The sequence below is a fragment of the Polypterus senegalus genome, chromosome 15, assembly GCF_016835505.1.
Source record: "Polypterus senegalus isolate Bchr_013 chromosome 15, ASM1683550v1, whole genome shotgun sequence".
Lineage (NCBI taxonomy): Eukaryota > Metazoa > Chordata > Cladistia > Polypteriformes > Polypteridae > Polypterus > Polypterus senegalus.
In genome coordinates this window covers 87,969,764-87,996,411 of record NC_053168.1, presented here as the reverse complement: position 1 = coordinate 87,996,411, position 26,648 = coordinate 87,969,764, and the positions used below count along the sequence as shown (strand labels likewise).

At 37.0% G+C, this 26,648-nt stretch overlaps 1 protein-coding gene across 1 annotated transcript in view; it reads right to left on the bottom strand.

The window, feature by feature from the left end:
- The window catches only part of pip4p2 (phosphatidylinositol-4,5-bisphosphate 4-phosphatase 2), a 74,211-nt gene that overhangs the window by 25,439 nt on the left and 22,124 nt on the right, over positions 1–26,648 (bottom strand). The window contains exon 2 of the mRNA XM_039736669.1: positions 3,319–3,467. Coding sequence (XP_039592603.1) covers positions 3,319–3,467 — 149 coding nt within the window. The remainder of the gene's footprint in view (positions 1–3,318; positions 3,468–26,648) is intronic.

Sequence of the window (26,648 nt, the reverse complement as noted above, 5' to 3'; positions counted from 1 at the left end):
AAACCGCTGTCAGCCCAATGGTCGCAACTGAACTCCACTCTGAGAAGAATAAGAGAGTATCCAAGCAATGTGTGTGTGTGCTTGTGTGTGTTTATTGTGGACTGCCCCAGATAACAAGCAGCCTAGCTGTGGATCGCTAGAGGAGTTAGATATAAAAATGTAACGAATATTAACAACAGATATTGCTTATTTTATTTTGTTGGTAATTGGATTTCTGTTAGTAAAAAAAAAAATCTACTTGGCTTGTCTCTCTTTGCTCTCATCTCTACTTTCATCATGTTTAGCTGCTTTTCCAACCATCTTTTTGATCCTCCAATTACTTAATTGTACTCTTAGAAATATGGATGAGTGTCCCATTGGTCATCTATCATATAATGTGATCTGTAAGTCTAGAAGGTGGGGGTCAGGGCATGTGAGGTGCAGTTGGCAACATTGCTGGTGATGGTAAAGGCGTATCATTAGGAGGGCTCAGTGCCAGGAGAGGGTCAGCCACAGTGCCTTGTCTCAAGCTGTTCCAGTTAGTAGCTGTTTCACTTTGCCTTAGGTCTTTGCTATCCACAACAACAGGATGAGACTCTGTTTGATAAATTCACAAATTTAACAAAAATGATACGATATTCCTAATCAATAACAAACCTATGATTAATGCTGTTGCTCCAACTGAAAACTTGTTTATTGCCTTCTACATTGCACCCACCCAAAAATCCATCCATTCAGAAAACAATCCCAAATGGAATGTCACTCCATCTCAAGGCTCACTGACCAATAAAGAGTGAATACATTATTCATACAGTAGCTTCTGAGGAACTGAGAAGAAACTACAGTATCTGGAAAAACTCGTGTGGGCATGAAAATAACAAGATATCAAACTGGACACTACAGAACTATAAAGGGATACTATCCAAACTAATTTCCAAGAATTCTCAGTGGAGTGGTATCAAAATCATCAGCCCACACAAGGTACCAAAGCAAGTTGGACAGTTATTCTATGTTATGTATACACAACTGGTGATATGATAAAATAATACTCACAAACCTATTCAAGCAGTTCTGGGAATAGCATCAATCTATTACAGGATCCACTCAAACAACATGCTCACATACACACTCAGACAGGGACCATTTAAAACAGCCAATATGGGAGGAAAATGTAGACAGATGCAGAGAGAAGGAGCAAATTCTACACAGACGATGACTAGGCATGGAACTCAAAACCTGGACACTGGAGCTGTGAGACGGTGGTGGTGCTAGGGCTAATCACTGTGTAACTATGCTGCCTAATATGTTAACATATCAAAGGAAAAATGTTAATTATCAAGCTATAAAATATTATTTTATATTGTCACAACACCTGCATTTTGTTGCTAACAAAACAGGTAAAAAAAAAAACAGCATGTAGTTGCATTTCTGCACATTTTTGAGTAAAAAGTAAGTTTAACAATTACGTTTCTACAACTACAGTCAACCCTCGTTTATCACGGTTAATCCGTTCCAGACCCTGCTGCGATAAATGAATTTCCGTGAAGTAGGATTCTTTATTTATAAATAAAATATTTTCGCAGTTAGAGCATAGAAAACCTGTTTACAACCTTCTAAATACATTTTCTAACATTATTAGAGTCTTCTAGACATGAAATAACACCCTTTAGTCAAAAGTTTAAACTGTGCTCCATGACAAGACAGAGATGACAGTTCCATCTCACAATTAAAAGAATGCAAACATATCTTCCTCTTCAAAGAAGTGCGCGTCAGGAGCAGAGAATGTCAGAGAGAGATAGAGAGAGCGCCAGCGAGAAAAGCAAACAATCAAAAATCAATAGGGCTGTTTGGGCTTTTAAGTATGCGAGGCACCGCCGGAGAAAGCAGCTACAAGGAAGGCAGCAATGTGAAGGTACTCTTTCAGCATTTTTTAGAGGTGCGTCCATATCCTCTAGGCCAGTGTGCGAACACCCCCTCTGCTCAGAACCCCTCTGTCAGGAGCAGAGAATGTCAGAGAGAGAGAGAGAGAGAGAGAGAGACACACACAGAGACAAGCAAACAATCAACAATCAATACGTGCTGTTTGGGCTTTCAAGTATGCAAAGCACCGCGCGGGAAGCATATCGTATATCATTGAGTTTTATTTAATACGTAATACATGCTCTGATTGGGTAGCTTCTCAGCCATCTGCCAATAGCGCCCCTTGTATGAAATCAACTGGGCAAAGCAACTAAGGACGCATGTACCATAAATTAAAAGACCCATTGTCTGCAGAAATCCATGAACCAGCGAAAAATCTGTGATATATATTTAGATATGCTTACATTTAAAATCGGCGATGGAGTGAAGCCACGAAAGTCGAAGCACAATATAGCGAAGGATCACTGTATATCGATTACCTGTTTCAACAGGCCACAGCCAAACTCTGCAATTAGGCTACAGTAACTATAACTTGTTCAGGGACCCTGTCACCAGGTTTAACCTTTTTGGTTTGCAGTATCACCAAATTACAGACTTTCTAGCAATCTGTGCTTCACAATCTACTATAAAGAGGATCATAGTTCATACCTTACAAAAAACACATTCTCAAATTAATAAAGCGGCGACAAGCATCCTATATTGAATATAAGTGGCTGAAAGTCCATGTGTTACATAAAATGCGTAATACCTTTTTAACCTCTTTCTTTAATTTATAAATATGCTCATTAACTGTTTCATTATTTTGTAGTTTCACAGCAATTTATTTAGCACAGTGGTGTATAAGACATCATCACTACATGTCAGTGCCTGAATCCAATGCCTACACCAATGCTGTAATTATGCTTTAGTAGGGTGTGGTTTTTCTACCTACATTTACAGCGTATTATAAACAAACAGTCTAAAGAAATGTGTCAAATTTATTTGTGACAGTTAACTGCTGTTTTGCAGCCATGTATGAGGATGTGCTTGTTTCATCGCACGAAGGACTGGTATATTGTATATTGTACATGTCCTGTTGCCAACATTTCTTTCACAATTAAAAAAATAATTCTGTTAAGAAAACCAAAGCAAATAAAGGCACACATTTTAGTTTTATTATTATTGATGTATATTCAAATTCCTATGCATTGTATTTACTAACCAAAAAGAAAACAAAACAAATAAATGAAAAGCACAATAATCACCAGTCATGACACTGTAGAAATGAGGACTCTTTGATAAAAAAAACAGTATACTGTAGTGTATTTATTATTAGTTTCAAAAATCATTCAGTTATTCAAATAAACTGGTAAAATCTTTCTTCCTTAATAATACAATGTGTTAGCTGTACAAAAACGACAGATGAGACAAGGTTCTTACCGTAGCTTCATTACATACTGTACATTTAACTACATGCTGATGCAGTTTACCATCGAGGTTGATCAAAGACTGACACACGCGGCAGTTTATTACTGGCACTCCACCAGCATCAGGACTGGCAATGGCAGTGTAAGGAGGAGGTAATTCCGCTAAGATAATAAAAGAAAACAGCAATCAGGGCACAAATTCTTAAACTTCTTGTGTTAAAATTAAACTACATTTTTCTTTCAAAGCACTGCTTTAACTTATTGCTAAAATTAACAACTACAATTAAAATAATTAAAAATACATTCATAATCAAGTTTTAAAGAATACCCTGACATGGTATGTTAAGCATAAAGTCTTTTTCAGAATTTTGAGAACTTCTTTTTTAAATCATCAGAAAAAACTGAACTGACCAGATTGATTCAGTTTACAGATTTGAGTTGCATCCTTTTTCTAACACATATCTGCAAAAATTTTTTATTGTCTGGAATTGGTGAAGGAAATTGATTTTACCACAGCATACCCAGAGACATTAGCACCACATTTAAACCTATTACGATCTAACTGTTTTTTGTCTCACTTTATGTTGCACCATTTTTAGAATTAGCTTCAAATGGCTCACAGTGCTTTATAAAATTTAGCTTACCACATGCTAATGAGAAAAAAAAGTATTATAAAAAAAATCTCAGTAGAAATTATAGAAAATTATATTCTTAAAATTAGTAATCTCTATTTATTAGGAAAAAGTATTATATGCATATGAGAAAAGTACACACTATATTTTACTAAACATTAACATGTAAGAGTTAGGATTAAAAAGACTTATGCCTACATATTTTTTTATTATTCTGTATGAGCCAGAAAACACTAACAATTTATTAAGCCAAAGGTTAATAAAGACGTGCAAGAGAGCTGGAGAAAGTGAACTCTTTGGCTGTAAATTATTGTAGCAAGCAAGACTAGTCCTTTATCAAACAGATAAGACAGACAGAGTGGGGCTTGATACCTCCTTAACTATTATTATTGATGGCATCAATCAGAGGCTGGACTAGAGCAATGGAGTCAGATGAGGATGAATAATGACTTGTGTAGGTGCTTTTAGTTGTTTGCTAATTGTTCCGTCTGAGATGTTACAATAAAGCTTAATTCTGCTGTCTGTTTTGAAGTCTCCGAGTGCCTTCTTTGGGGCTGAGGGCGCCCCTGCCATGTCAGTCTGCTTCAACAAAATGTACAGGATGCAATCAAAGAATACAATTGGTTACTTTTCCACAGTGACTACTGAATAAAGGAGGATTTATGGAATAAAGGAGTGTGTCAGTAAGTGGCCATAACCATAACCTTTGCATCAATGAATTGTGTTACAGTTAAAATGGGGCTATAAGGTGTTGAAATCTAGACATACTAGTTACAAATTATGAGAAGTCGCCTACCAGGAAATTAATGTTAAGTGTGGAAATGAACACAGTTTTCTGAACGTTTCAGTGTTTTTGCCTAACCATACTCTGCATCAAAAAAAAAAAAAAACAAGTATAAGAACACTTTCCATCAATCTTTTTTATTAAGGCAAGATTTCAGATGCAAAATTACAATTTTTCTTTAAAACATTAAATTTGCGAGCATTTTCATTTAAATCCATTTCTTTATTATTGGATATAACAACAGATAACTTGATGGAATGAGGGAAACAGTTTTCAATAAGCATGTAATGATTATACCCAGTATATGCTGTACAACTAATAATGGATTTTGTTTTCCACAAACCAGTCAATTTTATCTAAAGGATACAATTAAATCTTTAATTTAAAATTTTAGTCTTATTCAATTTATGTAATTTATTAAAAAAATCAATAAAAGTCACCACTATAAACATTAGATGAAATTGTGCAAGAAACTTCTGTTTTCTTACTGTTCAGGTTTGCTACTAAACGTGCAACTTTGTTATTTTTCTTTCAAAACCTGAGTTTGAGACTTTGCTTCACTTTAATTACATTTGTGTTGCCTTATTTAAGATGTTTTATCGAAAGCCTTATTTATGTGCGAGTTCATCTAATTTTAAGATGGCATACATAATGATCAGCGTCATAAATTCAACTTCAAGTATTTATTGACTATCTCAAAAGCAGGTTACTTAATTACATATTGATGCAAAATGGTTTGATTAACAAGAAGGATAATTAATCTTTGAATGTTAACACCTCATGTAATAATTTCACCTAACATATGATCATGTAACAAAGCAGGATTTTTCACACTTTAGATAAAACTTAATCAATTAGTGAACATTAATCAAGGACAAATGTGTTCACCGACATTGTGATTTTGGCAACAAAATTACTTTATCATAGTCAACATTTCAAGTTTAAGGCTGCGGTGAAAAGCCAAGCAAAATGGCACCTTTTATTGGCTAACTAAAAAGATTACAATATTCAAGCTTTCGAGGCAACTCCGGCCCCTTCTTGCCTGAAGTTTTAACCCAGTTATTCGCTATAGACACAGTCAGGTCCATAGGTATATGGACAGTTACACACTTTTCAAAATTTTGGATCGGTACGTCATCACGATGGATTTGAAATAAATCATTATGTGACTGACATGTAAACTTTCAGCTTTACTTTAAGGGGTTTACCAAAAATATCATATGAGCCGTTTACGAATGACAACCATACTAGTGAGCCAATGAAAATAAGGGGACCATGTATAAAAATGGCTGTCATTGCCTACTGGCTCATACAATATTTTTAGTAAAACCCTTAAATTAAAGCTGAAAGTCTACAATTCAATCAAATAATGATTGCTATGTTTCAAATCCATTGTGGCATACAGATGCAAAATTATGTCACTGTCCAAATACTTATGGAACCGACTTTAATTTTAGACAGTGTGATCATGTGGTGTGGCAACTAGCGTTTAGATCTAGCATGGATGTTATTTACTGTACAGCACACGAAGGACTGAACATATTTTTTTATTGGAGTTTATGTTCCACTGTATACAATGCCACAATGGACATTCAAAGAAAAAGCAAATGTTTAAGACAGGGAACACTAAAAGCTGCTTAATAAAACGAGTAACACCGAATTCTGCTTTATGTTACCATCTTGATCCGGAACAGATTAGTAATATTCTTTTTTTTATCTTTGTTCAAGGAAATAAATTTATTTTGAGTTTCATGTTTCTACTTGAAGGAAAAGTAACACGCCATTTGTAAAACATCTCATTTTAAAATAAGTAACTATACAATACAATCCAAATTATTTTTGTATAGCCCAAAATCACACAAGAAGGGACGCAATGGACGAAACCTCGGGAAAGGCAGTTCAAAGAGAGACCCCTTTCCAGGTAGGTTGGGCATGCAGTGGGTGTCAAAAAGAAGGGGGTCAATACAATACACAGAACAGAACAAATCCTCAATACAGTATAGAAAATAAAAAAAATTACAAGTACGGAGCAGAATTTAACAGTAGATGATATCACATAATATGATTTGGATTTGTTTAGAGTCCTGGAGACCTCATCCATCAAGCTGCCTCCCCCATTTGACCATTCCACAGCTGAGACAGCACTGGTCCAGCCAATCTGATGAAAGGACCCCTCTACCCCACAAGGGGGGAGCATAGTATGCAAAGCCAAAGATTAAAATTATACTTTAAAATGAGTCTGATCCTTCAGCTATAGAGAGATAGATTTTAAAACATTATTCAAGAGTCATGGAGTTGTTCTGGATGAATGGAGTTGATTTTACAATACTGTATCAGGTATTTTCAGATGTTAAAATGATACTATGAAAAGTGAAAACAAAAATTAAAGTAGGTATAAATAAAACAAAAATAATAATAAACACATCAGCAGATTTAGTTGTTTACCAGTTTGAAGATTCTGGGCACTTGTGTCCAGCTACCAATAAACACTGCCTATTGTTCAGTAGAGACACAGCCAACTGAGTAATTGGACGAGGCCCAGTTTGTATCGCTTCATTACCAAACCTCCTCTCCAAACAATGTGATTTTTCAACAACAACATTATGCATAAATTTATTTTAAAAAAGAATTTCTCACTATTGTGCAAAGTGACAGGTAAGTTGATGTCAACAAAGTGCAAATACTAGACAGTCAACCTGAAATGTTTTTCACTCCTTATTTATATCCAGGGTGGTCCATAAGGTATTTCAAATGAAGGTTTTGTTGATCAGTACATTTCATCATCAGGCTTTTGAATTATGAAAGCAAGAGTGTCATAACTGGCATCAGGCCACATAAGCACTCTGGAATTTAGTTTCAGTGTTCAGTGCTGGATAAGTTGCTCTGTGCATATGTTGGCTTCAATCACAACTACAGCTAACATTCCATCACAACAAGCACATTCAGAAGTGGTGTTATAGTTTACCCTGTATGCAAAATCATCACGTTTGTATGCTCCATTATCATTAGAATTAGAACTAGACTCTACAATGTCACTACTAAAACATAACAAATCGCTTTTTTCTTCACTTGCTGGCCATTACTAAAGAACAGTTCCGATTGTAATGTGACAAACTGCTTAACTTTTCACTCTCTTTACATTCTAATAGCTTATGTTCAGCTTTCCTACAACAACAAATGCTGTCAGTTTACATGATGGCATGAGTAGAGACTAGTGGATCATTTATCTCAAGAAAGTTACAGTGAACTGGGTCAGCCAGTCTAGCAGCAGAAATATTTCTTTGAAAAACAAAGAACAATTTTTTTTTTAATATATCGTGAAAAATGTTGATGCCCCTTCTGCCCACAGGGCCCTGGCAGCATCCCAGGTTGGCCTGTACAGAATTAGCTAACATGATTGTGACCAGAAAAGGAAACCGACAGTTATAAATTTTCTCACAGATTCTTTTCACTGTTTCTTGTTGGTAGGCATTTACTCAAGCCCATAATACAATGAGGTATTTCTCAGTTGTGATTTATAGAAATTTTACTAAAAATAAATAAAGTTGACTTAATCATTATAGTATTATTAGACACTGCTGTTGTCCCATATAACAACAGAATCCTGCACCAATCTCTCTGTATTCACAATCGCTCGTCTGTTACAAATCCTTTCTGCATACCATGACTGAAGTAACTGTTGCACAGACAGTTTTTTGGATTTGTTTTTAATCTTATTCATCACACGGCAAAAGACTGTGTAATTGATGATTGGGTGAATTTTTTTGTTGATTATTGTCTAATTGTCCTGAGATGGCAAGGAATTGCAAGCTGGGAATTACAAGCAGCAGGTTTCCCCACTCAGCTACACAGTCAGCTGCCAATCTACAGTAACTACTAACCTGTTAAGGTGATTAGATACATGGTTGCACATGCTGCATGTCATACTTACTGACACGTGTACATTAAAGCACATAATAATTGAAAATGGTGACAAAGTACATACTGTACTGGCTGCTACAGTTGAAACTAAAAGTTTACATTCACCTAGGCTAAAGACATTCAAACTCAAAAGTTCACAGCTCCACATGTCATGTCACCATACATTCCCTGTGTTCAGTCAATCGAAGCATCAATTTTATCTCCATAAGTGGTCAAGTCAAAATAATAGCTAAGAGACAGATTTATTACAGGATTTTATTATATCAGATTATCAGTGTGCCAAAAGTTTATATACACTCTTAGTATATTTGGTGGCACTGCCTTTTACTTGTTTGACTTGAATCAGACACTTAGGGTAGCCTTCCACAAGCTTATCACAATATGTGGCTGCAAGTGTTGCCTATTCCGCCTAACAGAACTGGTGTAAGTAAACTTGGTTTATGGGACTCCTTGCTCAGACACGTCTTTTCAGGTTCAGCCAACACATTTTTTAATGGCATTAAGATGAGGGCTTTGTGATGGCCACTCCAATACTTTCACCTTGTTGTCTTAAAGTAGGCCTGCAGGTCTGCTTTCATTCTTGCTTTGTGTTTCCTCTAAGAACCAGTGGTCAAAGTTCCAAATAAACATTACAGACAAAACAAAAAACTGCAGGAGAATTTGTAATATCATTTGAAGCATGAGCAGCAGCATTTGCAAAAGGCAGCTGCTACATAATTGTTTACAAGCAACTACAGGAAATAGCAAATTTTGATTTAATTATTATGTAGCAAGCTCTGACACAAGTTTATCTTCTGCTTTAAAAGGTATCAGGTACAAGTCCAGCTGAATAACAAAGGTACGTTTTAATCCAGTCTATGCTCTAAGTCAGTGTTTTCAACCGGGGTTCCGCCAAAAAAGTCCCATGATATAGGACATACTGGTGGATAATTGCACAGGGTTCCATGAGCAAGGTAACCATTCGTGCAGGGTTCCACTCCAGCGAAAAGGTTGAAAAACACTGCTCTAAGTTACTGAAGAGAGTTAGGAAAAAAGGATTTCATATAGACAAGCTTCCTTAAAGTGGAAGGAGGTCAGGTTAACATAGACATACTTTTTCTAAATCAACAGCATTTAACCTGGATCTAACATTGTACTGTATAAATGATCTAATAAGGTAAACAACTTATTATGCCCATTATAACAGATTTGTATCTGCACTATATTGCTGGCATTTTACCTTGACTGACCTTCGGAAAATAAAACTGTGTTGCATAGACATATATAGATAGACTCCACATTCAATGTGTTGCCCAGTCGACACAATACATCAGCGCATCCGCCATATTGCGAATGGAAAAAGTGCCATTTAAACTAATACAGGTAGACGTGGAAACCGGGTTTTCTGATGAAAAACAATAACGTTTAAAATAGTATCGTTTACATACAACAGATTTTGGCGACTGTGGTGGGTTGGCGCCCTGCCCGGGATTGGTTCCTGCCTTTCACCCTGTGTTGGCTGGGATTGGCTCCAGGAGACCCCCGTAACCCTGTGTTCGGATTCAGCGGGTTGGAAAATGGATGGATGGATGGATTTTGGCAAATCGTTTAAATGCAATTATTTATATCCATTTATACACCAATAATGGCAATTATTAAATAATAATTATTATTATCTATACTAATAAAAGGCAAAGCCCTCACTCACTCACTCACTCACTCACTCATCACTAATTCTCCAACTTCCCGTGTAGGTAGAAGGCTGAAATTTGGCAGGCTCATTCCTTACAGCTTACTTACAAAAGTTGGGCAGGTTTCATTTCGAAATTCTACGCCTAATGGTCATAACTGGAAGGTATTTTTCTCCATTAACTGTAATGGAGTTGAGCTGGAAAGATGTGGGGGGGCGGAGTTTCGTGTGACATCATCACGCCTCCCACGTAATCACGTGAACTGACTGTCAACGCAGTGCGTAGAAAACCAGGAAGACCTCCAAAAAGCGCTTAAGAAAACATGCATTATATAATTGAGAAGGCAGCGAAACAATAAGAAGCGAGCGAGTGACATATACTACCATATTCATGAGTGCTGCTACCTCGAAAGAAAGCAAGGTGTAAACCTAAACTTTAAATTAAGTTCATAGACAGGCTAACGCTGGCGTTTCACATGCCCACAGGTAATGCGGGATACAAGTTTAATGAGAGGACGCAGGATATAAACGAGAGTTTTGATCACTTTGTAACTAAGTTAAAATTGTAGGTGAAGGGGTGTGCTTATGCAAATTCGAGACTGTGTTTGTGGGGATTGACAGTTAAGGCGGGTGGGGAGTCACGCCATCATCTCCCTCCCATTTACCTCATTTCGCTCTGAGCTGAGCTCATGCTAACGCCGCCTTCCAAGCAACTTCACACTGCCACCAAATACTCACAAAAAAATCCACAAGTTAATACACACGCTTTCTATAGAGTTTCTCCACACTGAATCCTCCAGGCACTACTTACAAAAGGTCACATTGACAATCGTGTTACATTATTTTTAAAATCTTTCCTTTTCTTAGCACAAGCACAGCTGAGAAGCTTCGTGCATGTGCTCCATAACGCTAAAAAATAATGCATTTAATCACACTTTGCATTACAAGCAAAGGGAGCTTTTGTCAATGCATGATTTCCTGGTACACCGATTACATTGATCAGTGCATCCCATTCATTTTACCCTCGCACCATTAGTTTGAGAAGAAGTATGAAAAATATGAGGTTAACACAGAAAAACAGATCACCAATTCAAGCTTTATGAATAATCGATTCGCCATCAATAATTGTTTTGGTAAAGCCATCCTCCTTCCATTTTATAATTTTTCCCGCCACTAGCCATGATTAAATGAACGGTAAAAAAGTAAGAGCAAAGCGAGGGTGACTTATTTAGGCAGGCATATATATGACAGCAACACTCATGACAATGTCAATCATGTTACGCTATTATTAAAATGTTTCCTTTTCTTTTCATTACTTCTTTAACACACTACTTCTCCGCATGAGGCGCTGGTATTTTGCTATATATATATATATATATATATATGAATGACCTCCAAAGAGCGCTGAGACTTTTGATATCATGAACGTGTGTACAAAACTGGGGTCTCCTGCCCAGAAAGTCGAGCAGCTGCGCGCATAGCTGTGCCGCCTTTGAGACGCTGACTGCGCTTCTGCCTTAAGTCAAAGTGAGCACTTTTAATTTTTTTCATCCTCCCCTGATCCATCCCAGACAAGTGCAAACACAGGACCCCTTTTCTACACCACAGCAAAATAATATTAAGGCGATTCACACTTTCTTTTGCACGTATACGATTATGAGGTCCTCAGCTCGGATTATGAAGACACGCACACGAGTGGAGGACTGACAGTGCCATCACAGCCGATTAATGGCGGGACGCCTCACCAGTCTACACAAGACCCACCACGACTGTCCCCAAAAGGCGATCATAACGCCAGCGAACACATCTCTATACTATATAAAAGAAAAAGGCAACTTTCCTTTCTTTACACCTTTTTCCTTTTATCCCAAACCAAAGCCTTTCTCTTAACACTGCAGAGGACACAAAACTAATTTTCTTTAATTGCCGGTAAGGCACATTACCTGAGGCACAAATTTGAACGTTCACATAGAAAATGTCATTTCTATACCACAGCCGTCGTGTAGCGCCTTTCAAAAGGGATCTACTACCGAGAGATGATCCATATACATTTTAGCTGCTGTTAGTTACTTACCTGTTGTGTTACACAGTCTTTAAAATGTAGTTTACCCAAGAACCACTCCAGTAGTGCTCAATGTACCTGTACTTCTTAAAACGTTAATGTTTTACTGTTTAATAACTTATAGACTATATTTTATTATTTTTCCCTTGCACTCAGTGACCAAAGCTATACACACACATATAGACACATACAAACATACACACAAGTATATGTATGTGTAAAAATATATATATATATATATATACATACACATATATATATATAATTTGTGTGTGTTTATGTATGTATGTGTGTGTATATATATAATGTTGATAGGTATGTGTATATATATATATTATATATATATATTATATATATATTATATATATATATATATATATATATTATATATATTATATATATATATATATATATATATATATATATATATATATATATATATGTGAATATGTAGATATCTATTCTCCGTAGCGAAGCGTGGGTATTCTGCTAGTTATTAAATAATTCCTCCCATATAAGTAACATTTCTCTGTTTCAATCTCTGAAACATTTCTAGACTTTGTCCTGTTCTTACACAACACAGTACTGAAGTATTGGTCAATGCCCGAGTATTGCGAGTATTACGTATTACAGTACGTACGTACTGTAATGCTATTCTATCTGGCATCCCATAAAAACATATCCATCTCTTACAACTTCTTCAAATTTCTGCCGCCAGGATAATAACCTACCATTCTAAATCCACTGAGCATATTACACCGACTCTCTCTCAACTTCACTGGCTCCCTGTTCACTACTCAATACAATACAAAATACCGCTCTTAACATTTAAATCTTTCTACAGTCTTGCTCCCCCTACCTCACTGATCTCTTACAGACTTATACTCCCTCTCACTCACTCAGATCCTGTAAGTTGAAAGTATTCAGTCTGGCAATATGGTGCAGCCTTAGTTTGTGGAAGACAAACACAACTAAAGACATGAGCATAAAATGATGGTTGTCAATTTCAAACTGTGTTTCCTCAATGTGCACCTTGAGAAAAATCACATCATCTGAACCAATCTCAGCCAGAACTAACTGATTGATCAAAGATACACGAATGGCTTGCCCTAATGTCGACTGTCGGATAGCACGCTCAGCTACTTTGACCACCTTGACTGTACCATCAGAAGGAATCAATAAACCTCATTTTTTTTTTTTTAATATGAGTAAGTGGTAGCTTTAATCATATGATCCCAGTACAGCAACTGTTACCAAACTAGCATGGCACACATCACAGGACAGCTTTCTCAAAATCCCATCTAATGGCTACCTCCCACTGCTTCCGGAGGTGGATTTCTTTGGGAAACCTTCAAAGTTTGAGAAATGTTAACAGCTAACAACAATCTACATAGTTAGTGACTAAATACATTTAGCCAAAACATTGTTTGGAGGCTCACTTGAGCACATTGCTAGCTTAGCCTGGCGTAACTAAGGTTAAGATTATAAAATAGGATTTTCTAATGGCCAAATATAACCAAAACAATTGTTCAGCCTTACCTATGAAATGTTATCCCCCCGGGATCTGGTTTGGAGGGGACAGCAGTTTGTACAATCCTAAGCAGCACATGCGTGAGGTATCTTTATCCACTACTTCACTCCACAGCAGTGCCACTCGCAATATGGTGGCGACGTTGACGTATGATGCTGCTGGTCATGCGGTGTCTAGTAATTCTGTGTCTATGATGTGTTGCATGCGGAATCTGTGTCTTGCCTGTATGTGTCAGCGTTAGAGTGGCCATACGCGCACGGGCTTCACACCCCATATCGCGACGTTACTACAAGCATGTCCCACATTATGGTTGGTAGCTTGTTCTAAATATACCACTTTACAACAAGTATCACTTTTTTTAAAACAAGGATTTTTTAACCACTCTTCCATGATGCCAACATTTTTAAAGCAGCCATACCGTAATTATAGCGTACAATGTTTATCCCAATACAGCCGCAGAACACCTTACAATTGTATTGACAGTCGATAAAATACAGCAACATTTCTTTTAATGGACTTTACTGAGTTTAGACATTTTTAAGTGTCTTCAGGAGTATTGCACATTCTTTCCTTGACTGATGAAAGCCAATAAGATTATGCTGGGTTTGTTCTGAATGTACTTTTTTTTTGTAATCTATTCTCTTTTTAAAAGCTGCACTGAGCAACTATAGGACTTTTTAACAATAATTATCTTTATCCTGAATGCATTCCACCAGGGCTTTTTAGGGGTATAACAGATAGAGAGAAAAGTGTTATGTCAGATGCCTTCAGCATGTCGCTCGCGAGCTACCATTAGTTCACAAACCCTTTTACAAGTAGATCGCCAAAGGGTTAATGAATCCTACATAAATTTGAAAACTTGATTAGTCAAATTAGGGGTGGGCAATCTTTCCAAAAAAAATAATCATATCACGATCCTTTTAACACAAAATCACAATCCACAATCTGAAATGCAATCGATCTTTTCAATGTGGCATACATTTAAGAGAATATCCGGACTCAAACTCATCAAGACCTAAGTAACACTTTATTTTAAATATCAAACAAAGTTGAATTTAATTGTTCTCTCGTTCGCTAGCTAAGCGGAGTTAAGGAACGCACCCCAAACCTGGCGAGTGAGTGAGGAAGGCCCCTCCCCTCGGCCCATTGCGTGTCTCAGATTCGTGCAAATACATCGACACTGCAAGTGAACTATGATACATAACAAAATGAGAGGAGTCGCAAAATCAACCGGAATGTTGAAGCAAATTATAGAAAAAACCCGATCTAAATCCATTAAGTAGTTCTCTTGTGAAAAGCGGACATACAGACAAGCAGACGTTGGATTTTATATATTATATATTAGTAAACCTTTAAAATAATGTGCAGTTAAAGTCTCAACAGCATTCTCAGCATTTCTGGAGCTTAGTAGAGCCAGATAACTATAAGAATCTTCACCAAGCAGCTCTGAAAATGTCTGCTTTGTTTGGGCCTACATACCTCTGTGAGTCTACCTTTTCTGACATGAATGTAATGAAATCAAAGTTCAGAACAAGACTGACAGATGAACATTTAAATGATTCCAGAAGAGTGAACATAAGTGGCTCCACTCCCCCATATACCTGCCTCTCTTGTTGACTCCATGCAGTGCCAGTCATCTTACTAACTAAAAAACACATCACACGTGCAACTGGACATGTGAATACTCTTGTGAAGTGAAACAGTGACATGTAACAAAATGACAAATGAATAAGGAATATCTGTGTGTTTGTAATTGCATTGTTTTGTTTTGACAGCATTCCTGTTTTAATTCATTAGTGTGAGATACACTAGAAAATGCATACAGACATACAAAATGCACTTGCAGGTGAACTAAATATTTTTTGTGATGTTTTAATGCAAAATGTGAGTTGTGGACACCAACATTTTGTAAATGTTCTGGCAAAACAAGCTTATTCAGTTTGTTTGGGTTGAAATAAGCTATGAAAATAAACATTAGAAAACATGAGTAGCTCTCGGCCATTTTCATTTTGTAAAAGTAGCCCTCAGGGGAAAAACGGTTGGAGACCCCTGGGTTATGTAATCTACTGTTTTTATTTTTGCATTGATTTCGAAAAATGTGAAGAACTCTGTTTTCACATTGACATTGTACGGTTTTTTTTATGCTGCTTAATAAGTAATTTTAATTGTATGTCCAAAAGGTGAAAACTTCTTAAAGCTGCTGTACCGGAATATTAGATTTTTTTTTTATCCTTTAAATAATACTTAGGATGCCTATTGTTTGTACATTATATATGCATGACAAAAAATCATAATATACAAGTTAGCATTTATTTTGTTCTTATCCAATAAATCGTGGGCTCTTTTCATTGAAGCATGTAACAATATCCTTTTTTGCAGGCTTTAAAATTTAAAAGCGTACTTTGTTTACAACTTAGTTTCAATGTGTGAAAAAAATAAAAAATGAATTTGTAAAAATAAAAACATGAAATTTTTAGGGGTTAAAGCCATAAACATATACTTCTTTCTTGGTTTCTAAATTTTGAAGGAAGATCCTAAATTAATATTTTCTACATTGTACAAAAGCAGAGTTTCCTGTAAGCCTAGCAGGGTGTTTGCTCCACTTGCCAGATGTGTGGTCAGAGAAGGAAAAACTGCAAGCCACGCAGTGAATTTGAGAAACAGACCTGTAGATAAGCAAGAAAAAAGCAAAAGTGGAAGTCAGAGCTAGATGGCCAAAAATACCAAAGCCAAAAATGTTAACTAAAAGTCATTGTCAAAAATACTACTTGAACCGAAGTGAAGGACTCAAAAACTAACATTCTCAACACCCAATATTCAAACCACCATATGATAAGCGCTGAATCTCAGGTTTCTGTGTATCCCTAAGCCCCAGTATACTGTTTAAGAGCCAGGCATCATAAATGTGTCTTGCACGGACCGTTTATCAGAACAGGACACACAGCTGTACCTGTTCTACATAGGTACCCTATGTTGACACCTACCGGGCTGTTTTTGGGCGAGAGGCATTCCAGCCATCTTCTACAACCATTGCATTAAATAGTGCCTGTGGAGTTCTTATGTCTGGGCATTCCATACGTTTCTGAGCTCACAGCCATCAAGGGGCCCCTACCATCCTATTGGATTCCAATCCTCACAGTGCTTACAATGAGGTAGCCATCCAGATGATGCCAACTTACTTTGCTGAACCTGTGGACTGCCCTTCTTATGCCTGTATGAAGCATGATGCTCCCTTTCAGCTCTTTTCTGCACTATCCATCCTGGAGTAAACGCTATTAGTCACAGGATTCTTATTGACCGCACTTTTTGGCAGTGCCTTGAGTTTGCTTCATCTCTATATCACAAAAAGAAAACTCTGTGTCAGCTATGGTAATTATATATTAGAGATCAGTGATATTACATATACAGTGTCACTGGGACCTATTTTGGACTCCTCATTATTCTCAATCCACATACTCCCTTTAGGCTTGATTATTTCAAAACATAAAGTGAATTATTGCAGTTGTGCAGATAAAAACAGAGGTTTATTTGTCGATAGCACCAAATGACTCTGAGGCTCTAAATACTCTGACCCAGAGTCTAACCAGCATTGTCAAATGGGTGAGTATTAATTTCCTTAACTTAAAAAGGAAGTAAAATAATTTTCATTGTTGGCAGCATCATTTAGATTTATAAATAAGGCCAGAAGCAAGAAATCGAGGCAACATTTTAGATTTGAACCTAATCTCAAATCACACATTAAACATATTACTAAGATTAAATTCTTCTATATAAGAATTGCACAAGTTAGACATTCTCTATCATTGCAAGATGCTAAAAAGTTAAAATCTACTAACTTTTTGTCTTTAGTCGTCTAGATTATCGCAATGCACTCCTATCAGGATTACCATACATCCATCCATTATCCAACCCGCTATATCCTAACTACAGGGTTACAGGAGTCTGCTGGAGCCAATCCCAGCCAATAAATGGGTGCAAGGCAGGGCGCCAGCCCACCACAGGGCATCAGGATTACCAAAAGAAGATAAAAGTGGGCTGCAATTAGGCCAAAATGCAGGATCGATTTTTAAATAATTTTGAATGTATATAAGGCTCTAAACAATTTAGCACCTTCTTATATTTTGGACTACCTGTTCCCCTTAATTCCTAATCTTAGATCCTAACACTGGTTTGCTCAGTATTCCAAGGGAGAAGCATAAAATAACTTCTTTCCACTTCTATGCAACAAAAATCTAGAACATTTTCCCATCTGATACACGAAGCCAGTACAGTTGGAACTCTTTAAAAAAATAAAAAACAACTAAACACCCACCTCTTTAATTTGGCTTTTGTTATCACTTAAACTATTACTAGCATCACTAGAATTGGTTCATATTGAATGGAAGTGAAAAATTATTAAATTTTTTTAAAAAGTGAGTACCACAATAGTATCCAGTTAATGATAATATAATCATAAGATTGTACAATGCCCAATGGGTTTCCTTCCAGTCCATCGGATAATACTTTGTAATTAAGATGGAAATTAGATTCTCTACTGTTACAATGAGCTTTTCTTCTTCTTCTTGTAACTGTGTTTAGATATTATTACTGTGAATACAATACAATGAAATTTATTTTTGTACAGCCCAAAATCATACAAGAAGTGCCACAATGGGCTTTAACAGGCCCTGCCTCTTGACAGCCCCCCAGCCTTGACTCTCTAAGAAGACAAGGAAAATCTCCCAAAAAACCCTTGTAGGGAAAAAAATGGAAGAGACCTTAGGAAAAGCAGTTCAAAAAGAGACCCCTTTCCAGGTAGGTTGGGTGTGCAGTGGATGTCAAAAAGAAGGGGGTCAATACAATACACAGAACAGAACAAATCCTCAATACAGTATAGAAAATAAAATATTTACAAGTATGAAGCTATGGAGTAGAATTTAACAGATGATATCACATAATATGATTTGGATTTGTTTAGAGTCCTGGAGACCTTAGCCATCAAGCTGCCTCCCTCATTTGATCATTCCACAACTGAAACAGCGCTGGGCCAGCCAATCTGATGAAAGGACCCCTCTACCCCACGATTCCTATGATCCTCCATCAGGGATGACTTTACCTTAGACAGGCAAAACAACGTGGCAGGCGGGCCATGGCACCAAGTGCCACATTTGAGTACCGAAAAGAGAAACAGAATAGGTGAGGGTTAGTAACAAATTATAATTATCATGTTATTTATGTTTTATTGTTAAATGACTAACAACAGAGATGCAGTATGTACAGATAGAGAGATATAGAGATAGATAGATAGAGAGAGATAGATACTTTATTAATCCCAAGGGGAAATTCACATAATCCAGCAGCAGTATACTGATACAAAGAAACAATATTAAATTAAATAGTAATAGAAATGAAAAAATGAAGAACGAACGAATAAATAAATAAATAAATAAAAAAAGCAGACAATAACTTTGAGTAATGTTAGCATTTACTCCCTCGGGTGGAATTGAAGAGTCGCATAGTGTGGAGGAGGAATGATCTCCTCAGTCTGTCAGTGGAGCAGGACAGTGACAAAAGTCAGTCACTGAAGCTACTCCTCTGCCTGGAAATGACACTGTTCAGTGGATGCAGTGGATTCTTCAGGATTGACAGGAGTTTGCTTAGTGCCCGTCGCTCTGCCACAGATGTTAAAATGTCCAACTTTACTTCTACAATAGAGCCTGCCTTCTTAACAAGTTTGTCCAGGCGTGAGGCGTCTTTCATCTTTATGCTGCCTCCCCAGCACACCACCGCGTAGAAGAGGGCACTCGCCACAACCGTCTGGTAGAACATCTGCAGCATCTTATTGCAGATGTTGAAGGATGCCAACCTTCTCAGAAAGTATAGTCTGCTCTGACCTTTCTTACATAGAGCATCAGTATTGGCAGTCCAGTCCAATTTGTCATCCAGCTGCACTCCCAGATATTTATAGGTCTGCACTCTCTGCACACAGTCACCTCTGATGATCACAGGGTCCATGAGGGGCCTGGGCCTCCTAAAATCCACCACCAGCTCCTTGATTTTGCTAGTGTTAAGATGTAAGTGGTTTGAGTCGCACCATTTAACAAAGTCTTTGATTAGCTTATTGTACTCCTCCTCCTGCCCACTCCTGATGCAGCCCACAATAGCAGTGTCATCAGCGAACTTTTCCACGTGACAGGACTCCGAGTCTTAATGGAAGTCTGATGTATATAGATTGAACAGGACCGGAGAAAGTACAGTCTCCTGCAGCGCCCCTGTATTGCTGAACACAATGTCAGACCTGCAGTTCCCAAGACGCACATATTGAGGTCTGTCTGTAAGATAGTCCACGATCCATGCCACCAGGTGTGAGTCTACTCCCATCTCAGTCAGCTTGTCTCTAAGAAGCAGAGGTTGGATGGTGTTGAAGGCGCTAGAGAAGTCCAAAAACATAATTCTTACTGCACCACTGCCTCTGTCCAAGTGGGAGAGGGATTGGTGTAGCATATAAATGATGGCATCCTCCGCTCCCACCTTCTCCTGGTATGCGAACTGCAGAGGGTCGGCGTGGCGGACCTGTGGCCTCAGGTGGTGAAGCAGCAGCTCTAGTCAGGATATGCTAAACTGAAGTAGTGAGTCGTCAGCCGGGATTTTAAAGCCGAGACCGAAGGGGCATCTCTTATAGTAGCAGGCAGACCATTCCACAGTTTAGGGGCCCTGTAACTAAATGTTCAACCTCCCACTGTTATTTTATTAATTCTTGGAAACATGATTTGGACAACTCCTAGATTGCGGGCTGATTCAGTAAAATTAATGGTGATTCCAACCGAGTTAAATAACAAATTATTGTTGTGATCAGCGTCATTCCCTCCAACAATGAACATCTCTGTTTTATCTGTGTTTAAAGATAGGTAGTTCTCATCCATCCACTCCTTTAATTCACTTAAATAACTAATTAAAGACAATATTGGAGAAACTTCATTTGATCTAAATGAAAAGGTATAACTGGGTGTCATCTGCATACGAGTAAAAATTAACATTGTTTCCTAATGATAAATCCCAGTGGAAGCATGTAAAGTGAAAACAGTAAAGGTCCCAGTACTGTGCCTTGTGGGTCACCATATTGAACTTCTGTGTATAATGATGGAGTACTGTCAGCACAATTCCGTACATATTGGAATTGATTTGATAAATAAGAACTAAGAACTGTACTGTAAAGCAATCTGAGCTACTTTCATGTATGGAAATGTGCTATAAATATAAATGTATCAGGTTTATATCCTGTCATTTTCCCATTTCTCACACCTGTTTATCCCTGGGACCACCATGTCAGTCTGAAACGCTGTAACAATACATACAAATGTTCAACATATTAATGGATTAGGCCAGAACAAAATACATAGACAAAAAGTGCCCAGAGAATTAAAACATTTTGCCACTATACAAAACATATTACAACTTTTTTTTAGACCAATGTAACTTATACAAACTTATTAATTTAGAAAATTATTTTTCTGCTGAGAAGCTCGTGAATGAAAATTAAACGAAAAATTCAAAGCACAAAATTATTTTAGCTTTTTTTTTCCCCAAAATGCCCCTATTTTGCTCATGTACACATATATGGCCATCATGTGATGTTTACAAATAAAATGTACTGTTAGTGTTGTCATGCTGTCTGTAATTAAAATGACTACCTGGACTGACATCATGAACTGAATAACCAGAAAACACATAACTGCAACAAAGACTGCAGTTTAAAACAGATTTATGTCATAGACAAAGATGCATGTGAGAACACACATTAAGAAAAAAACTACGCAATACTAAAAATGCTGGTACTTTACATGTTTACTAATTTTGTTCCCACTATAATTACAGTAACATCTGCAACACAGCCTAGTCGTAAAAGGAAAATTCTTTAGCTCCTTCTTGAAGCTGCCATTTATAATCAAGAAATCCCGTATAGTGTACAGCTAGCTATTTAATCAAATCATATTATCATGACTATTTTACAATTACGTGAACTTCGATTAGTATATTATTGCATACATCAAATTCCGTGGCTTTTTTTTTTTTAAACAGTATAACATTCATTTAAAATTATCGATCGGCAGAATAAAATTAGATGTTAAGCTTACCGCCTACATTATGCCACTAAAGACTGGCCGTGTTAATTCAGGCTACAGAGCAAAACTGCACTTCCTTTGCTAACATTTAACATTTTAATTTTCTCTATAATAGTTAATCATTTCTCTATTAAATGCTCTTTAAAAAAAGCAGCAAGAAAAATTTAGCTCAGTGCCAGCCAGGCTCTAGTTCTAGATCTGAAACTCATGATTGGTCCACAGGAGTCATTGCAGGGGGGTTGTGTTGATGTTTAAATTGGTTAAATATATTTAACGTTAACACCAAAATATAACCATTAAATCATTAAAATTATCAGTATCAAGAAATATGTTTATGTTGGTAGCCAGCTTGGAGGGGCTGGCATTATTTTCAAATTCTGAAAGCCAACACTTCATCTCCAATAAAATTATATCTAAACTGCTCAGCATTTTCCACCATAGAACACCTGATGCTGTAAGACCTTCAGAACCTTCTCACCCTACAGCTGACAAAATTACTGAATCAGCAAAGCTGACAGTAAGTGTCCTTTGGCACTTTACATAAGATCCATCAGTTGATGTGTTATTGTAGTACTTCAGCCATTTAGTGTCATTTTCTTATAGATCAACAGATGCCTGTTCCTACATCACTTGCAAGGCACACGGAGACTGAAATATTAAAATGGCACGGAGGCAGATCAGAAATTTTGCAATTAAAAAAAAAAAAAAAAAAAAAGATCACTTCAGATGACAAACAATCCATGAAGCTTCTTTTGTAAGGTCAAATGAGGCATTGGCATGTTCAGAAACATTTAAACGAATATCAAGAATTACTTATTCATTTGCCACCACACACTTTGCGGCAGCACAGTGACTTGTCCAGGCGAAAAAAAATTTTAAAAAGTGTACACGTCGAAACACATGTCAAAAAAATCCTTTGTGACAAGATTCATTCTAAAGAGTATGTATGATGGAGAGATGAAGCTGGTGGTTATACCTGTAGATGAAGAGGACATGTCTGCCTGGCCTATGATGAAGTAAAGTCTGAAAAGCACAATCCATCCTACTCAACACTGATGCTTCATTATAACACTGGCTCAATATATCATCTGCACTGAATCCTGTGTGAGTTAAGTGCTTCTACATTTTGTAATCTGCTTCCAACTGCTTTAAATCTAGCAAGTCAATTAGATGTTCTTCTAGCATAACAACAGACACAAAGCATATAACAGACAGATTTTCAATGTTGCAATTATCACTTGTTTCATCACTCTCCAGACAAAGTGCAAAGGAATCTGTAGTCTCATACTTTTAATTTATATCTCTCAAAACCATGGAGGTTAAAGTTTTACTTCTTTGTGGATGGTTTTAGAAGTGTGTTTTGCATTGCAGGGGATTGTTGATGCAAAGTCAGTAAGGTATTTATGTTTTTCAATTATGCATTTAAAGAGCTTAACAAAAAGCCCGGCACCTAAACTTCTACCTCAATTTCACTTTCGTGAATTTTAATTTAGTGTTTCCTTATTCCCCATAAACAAGAAGCTCGTGAATGCTAAAAATGTAACAATGTCACCCAAACCGTTAACGGAATATCAGTTTGTTTGGATCTGTTGCCCTGGATGAGTTGGGCGGCTAGTTGACTAAGGTCTGCAGGACCGTGACTTTGTCTTTGACTCTTTCTCTCTTACAAATGACCGTGGAAAGGGTAGCTTATTGTTTTGTTTTCCTCTCTTCTATTGTCAACTGGCCATTGTTCAACAATTAATTAATGTACAGATATTATTGGTTTCCATTTATGTTAATCGGTTTCTAATTTGCTTTTTGTGTGTTATAACAAATGTGTTTTATGTGCACTAATTCTGTATGTAGTAATTTATAAAATATATGTTTAGCTTTTACCTAAAACTTGTTCTGTTCCCGCACTTATTGAAGAGAGCTATACAAAAATAAACTGAATTGAAATTGGAAAGGACAAATCAGAGACAATATGAAAATCCTGACTGCATATACAGTGTATGTTCTAGTGCTTGTTTCTACAAGCAGTGGAAATGTGTCATTTTCCAAGAAAGCAGCACTATATGCCCTACAAGAAAGCACAAGTATATATCAAGCATGACGCAATACTCAAGCCACAGTTATGACTGGTATCATGCAACATTAAATCACCTTCCCCTACTAAAAATAAGCGTTCTTGAGTACGTTTTCAAAATTGCTTGATTAAGTTTATCTTTATTTGAATAAATTGTGACTCATCAGGTGGTCTTTTGACTATGTGTAAAATGTTTTTAACACTGTCACTTGCCACAGATGAGAATGCTTACTTTTTTTCAGTATCCTGTCAATTACAAGCTACAGCAGACAAGGCTATGGTAGCTGATGCATGTATGTTAGCAAGACTTAGTTTTGATTATGTATGTTAACATTACTACTTTAACAGCTTAGTAAAATCTGTTAAAACCAATCCATTGCCCGATCCGATTTAAGGAGCACCTCATTTATCAAACTCAAATGGATATCTTTAATATGTGATAAAGCAAATATAAAACTTACCTTGCTAGCAGACTAGCTGCTCAAGGCTTGCTAGAGTCTACCTTACCAAATCCTTCACCATATTAAACTTTATAAAGGCTAAAAAATTTTATCAAATTAAACTGGTAGTTAAAAAAAAAAAAAAAAAAAAAAGTAAAATTTGTTAAATAATTTTGTAAGAAAATGTAATAGCAAAATACTTTGGCTAAACAGTCTAATTGCAGAAGTGGTGAGAAGAAAATATGCAGTGCTTAAATGACCTTACTTTAAAGAGTGAAGATAGGGGAAAAAAGTTTTTTGGTACAACATTTTCTTTTTCTTTTTTAAGAAAGAACCACCCTACTGCAAACACCAGAGCAGTTTTGTGAGTGGCTTTTTGGCTTGGGGTGGGCATGGACCTCCCTTGTCCTGGGCCTGTGTCAGTGCAAATTACAATAAATACCAATAGAAAAAACACATGATGCATAGAAACAAGACAACATGCAACAATCATCTACAGTAAAAATATGCATACACCATATTAAAAATGTCAGTACGTTTAACCTATAGGGAGATGTTCTTATATCCTACATGCTCAGTGAGGAAGAGCTCAAAATGGAAGAGTCGGAAGAGGTCAGCTCACAATTTCCAAGGTTTACATTAGATGCAAGTGAAATCGACAGAGGCTACAGCATGTAATTTTAGATGTCCTAAAAAAAAAAATCTCTAGCTGTATCCAGCTTCCCACTTCAGCATGTGGCAGATGTTGGTACTAGAGATAGTTTGAAAATCAATTTCTGTTGCAGATCAGCATAACCTAATATTATGAAAATCAATTTAACCCAATTCCAGGTCGTTGGGTCAGCAGCTTATTTCAGCAGAATCGAAAATAAAATAGGAACCAAACCTGAACACAGCATCAGTTAACATATCCATATTAACAAGGACCCAATACAGAATCACACTTAGCCAAACACATATGCAGAGAGACCCAAAAATTCCCAGAATCGGTCAATAGCACTGGAATAGAGTATACAGGTAAAATTCCGTTACAACAAATATCTTTACAATGAATTTTTCATTGCAACAAAGTATTTTTATGGTCCCAACAGTTTCCTCATATGACACAAGTCTATAGAAATCTCGTTACTACGAAGTACATTTAGCAGATACTTTGATTACAACAAAATGCACAAAAGACCTTGAAATGCCTGAATGAATCATCCACAGAGCAGCTAGTTCTGTGGCCGCAGCTCAGTTGTGCACAACGTTCCCCCAAACAGAAACACTGTAATTTTTTTTTTCTTTCTTCGAACTTTCCTCATACTTTTTTTTTTGTTTCCTGCAGTTTTCAGGGATACCTTTTGCTTATTGTTTATCAACATTTGAAAAACGTTCATTGAAATTTAACTCATTGTCACCCGCCTATAGAAACAGCAGACATGAAAAAACAATAACAGTTCATATTAGAAAAAAAACTTTACATTTTTGCAGCTCTCAATTGCAGCAAAAAGAAAGAAGACGTTGCCAGTGAATTCTGAATTTCGCCATCAATGATGTCAACTTTCTTGGGTTGCAAACGTACGTGAACTGCTGCATTTGAAGACGTCAAAAAAGCAGTTTTTATGTGGTTCAGTAACGCTCGTTCAAGATACATTCCTTTTAGTGCGGCACTTATTGAAGAAAATGTGAGGTCTGTAAACTCTCTTGGGATCTCCCCTAACTGGACGACACACAGAAAAGTGTCGCAAAGTCCGATCTCCGCGTCTATGGAGGACTGTTTATCTGTTGCCGGGGCAACAGCAGGCTCAAAGCTATGCTGCGTCTCTCCACCAAAGCAAACAGAAAAGATATCGATGGGTGATGCAAGGAACAATGTAAATGCAGGTAACAGGATTACCTGATCTCTGACGTGGTCACGACCCTGCCTGACTGCTGTGTCTGTGTATAGCAGAGTGGCAGATCACACTACAATAAATAAGTGCGCCGTTCCTGTTTTAAGCTGAATAAAGCTGGTTTTGCTAAAGTACTGAGACTCAGCCTCGTGTTTTGGGGTGCAAGACCGGGACTTATAGTGCAACCCAGATCTTTTATGATTTGCTTCTGTGTCGCTTCACTGCAGTGCTATGAGCCTGTTGTTGCCCTGCCCCGGCAA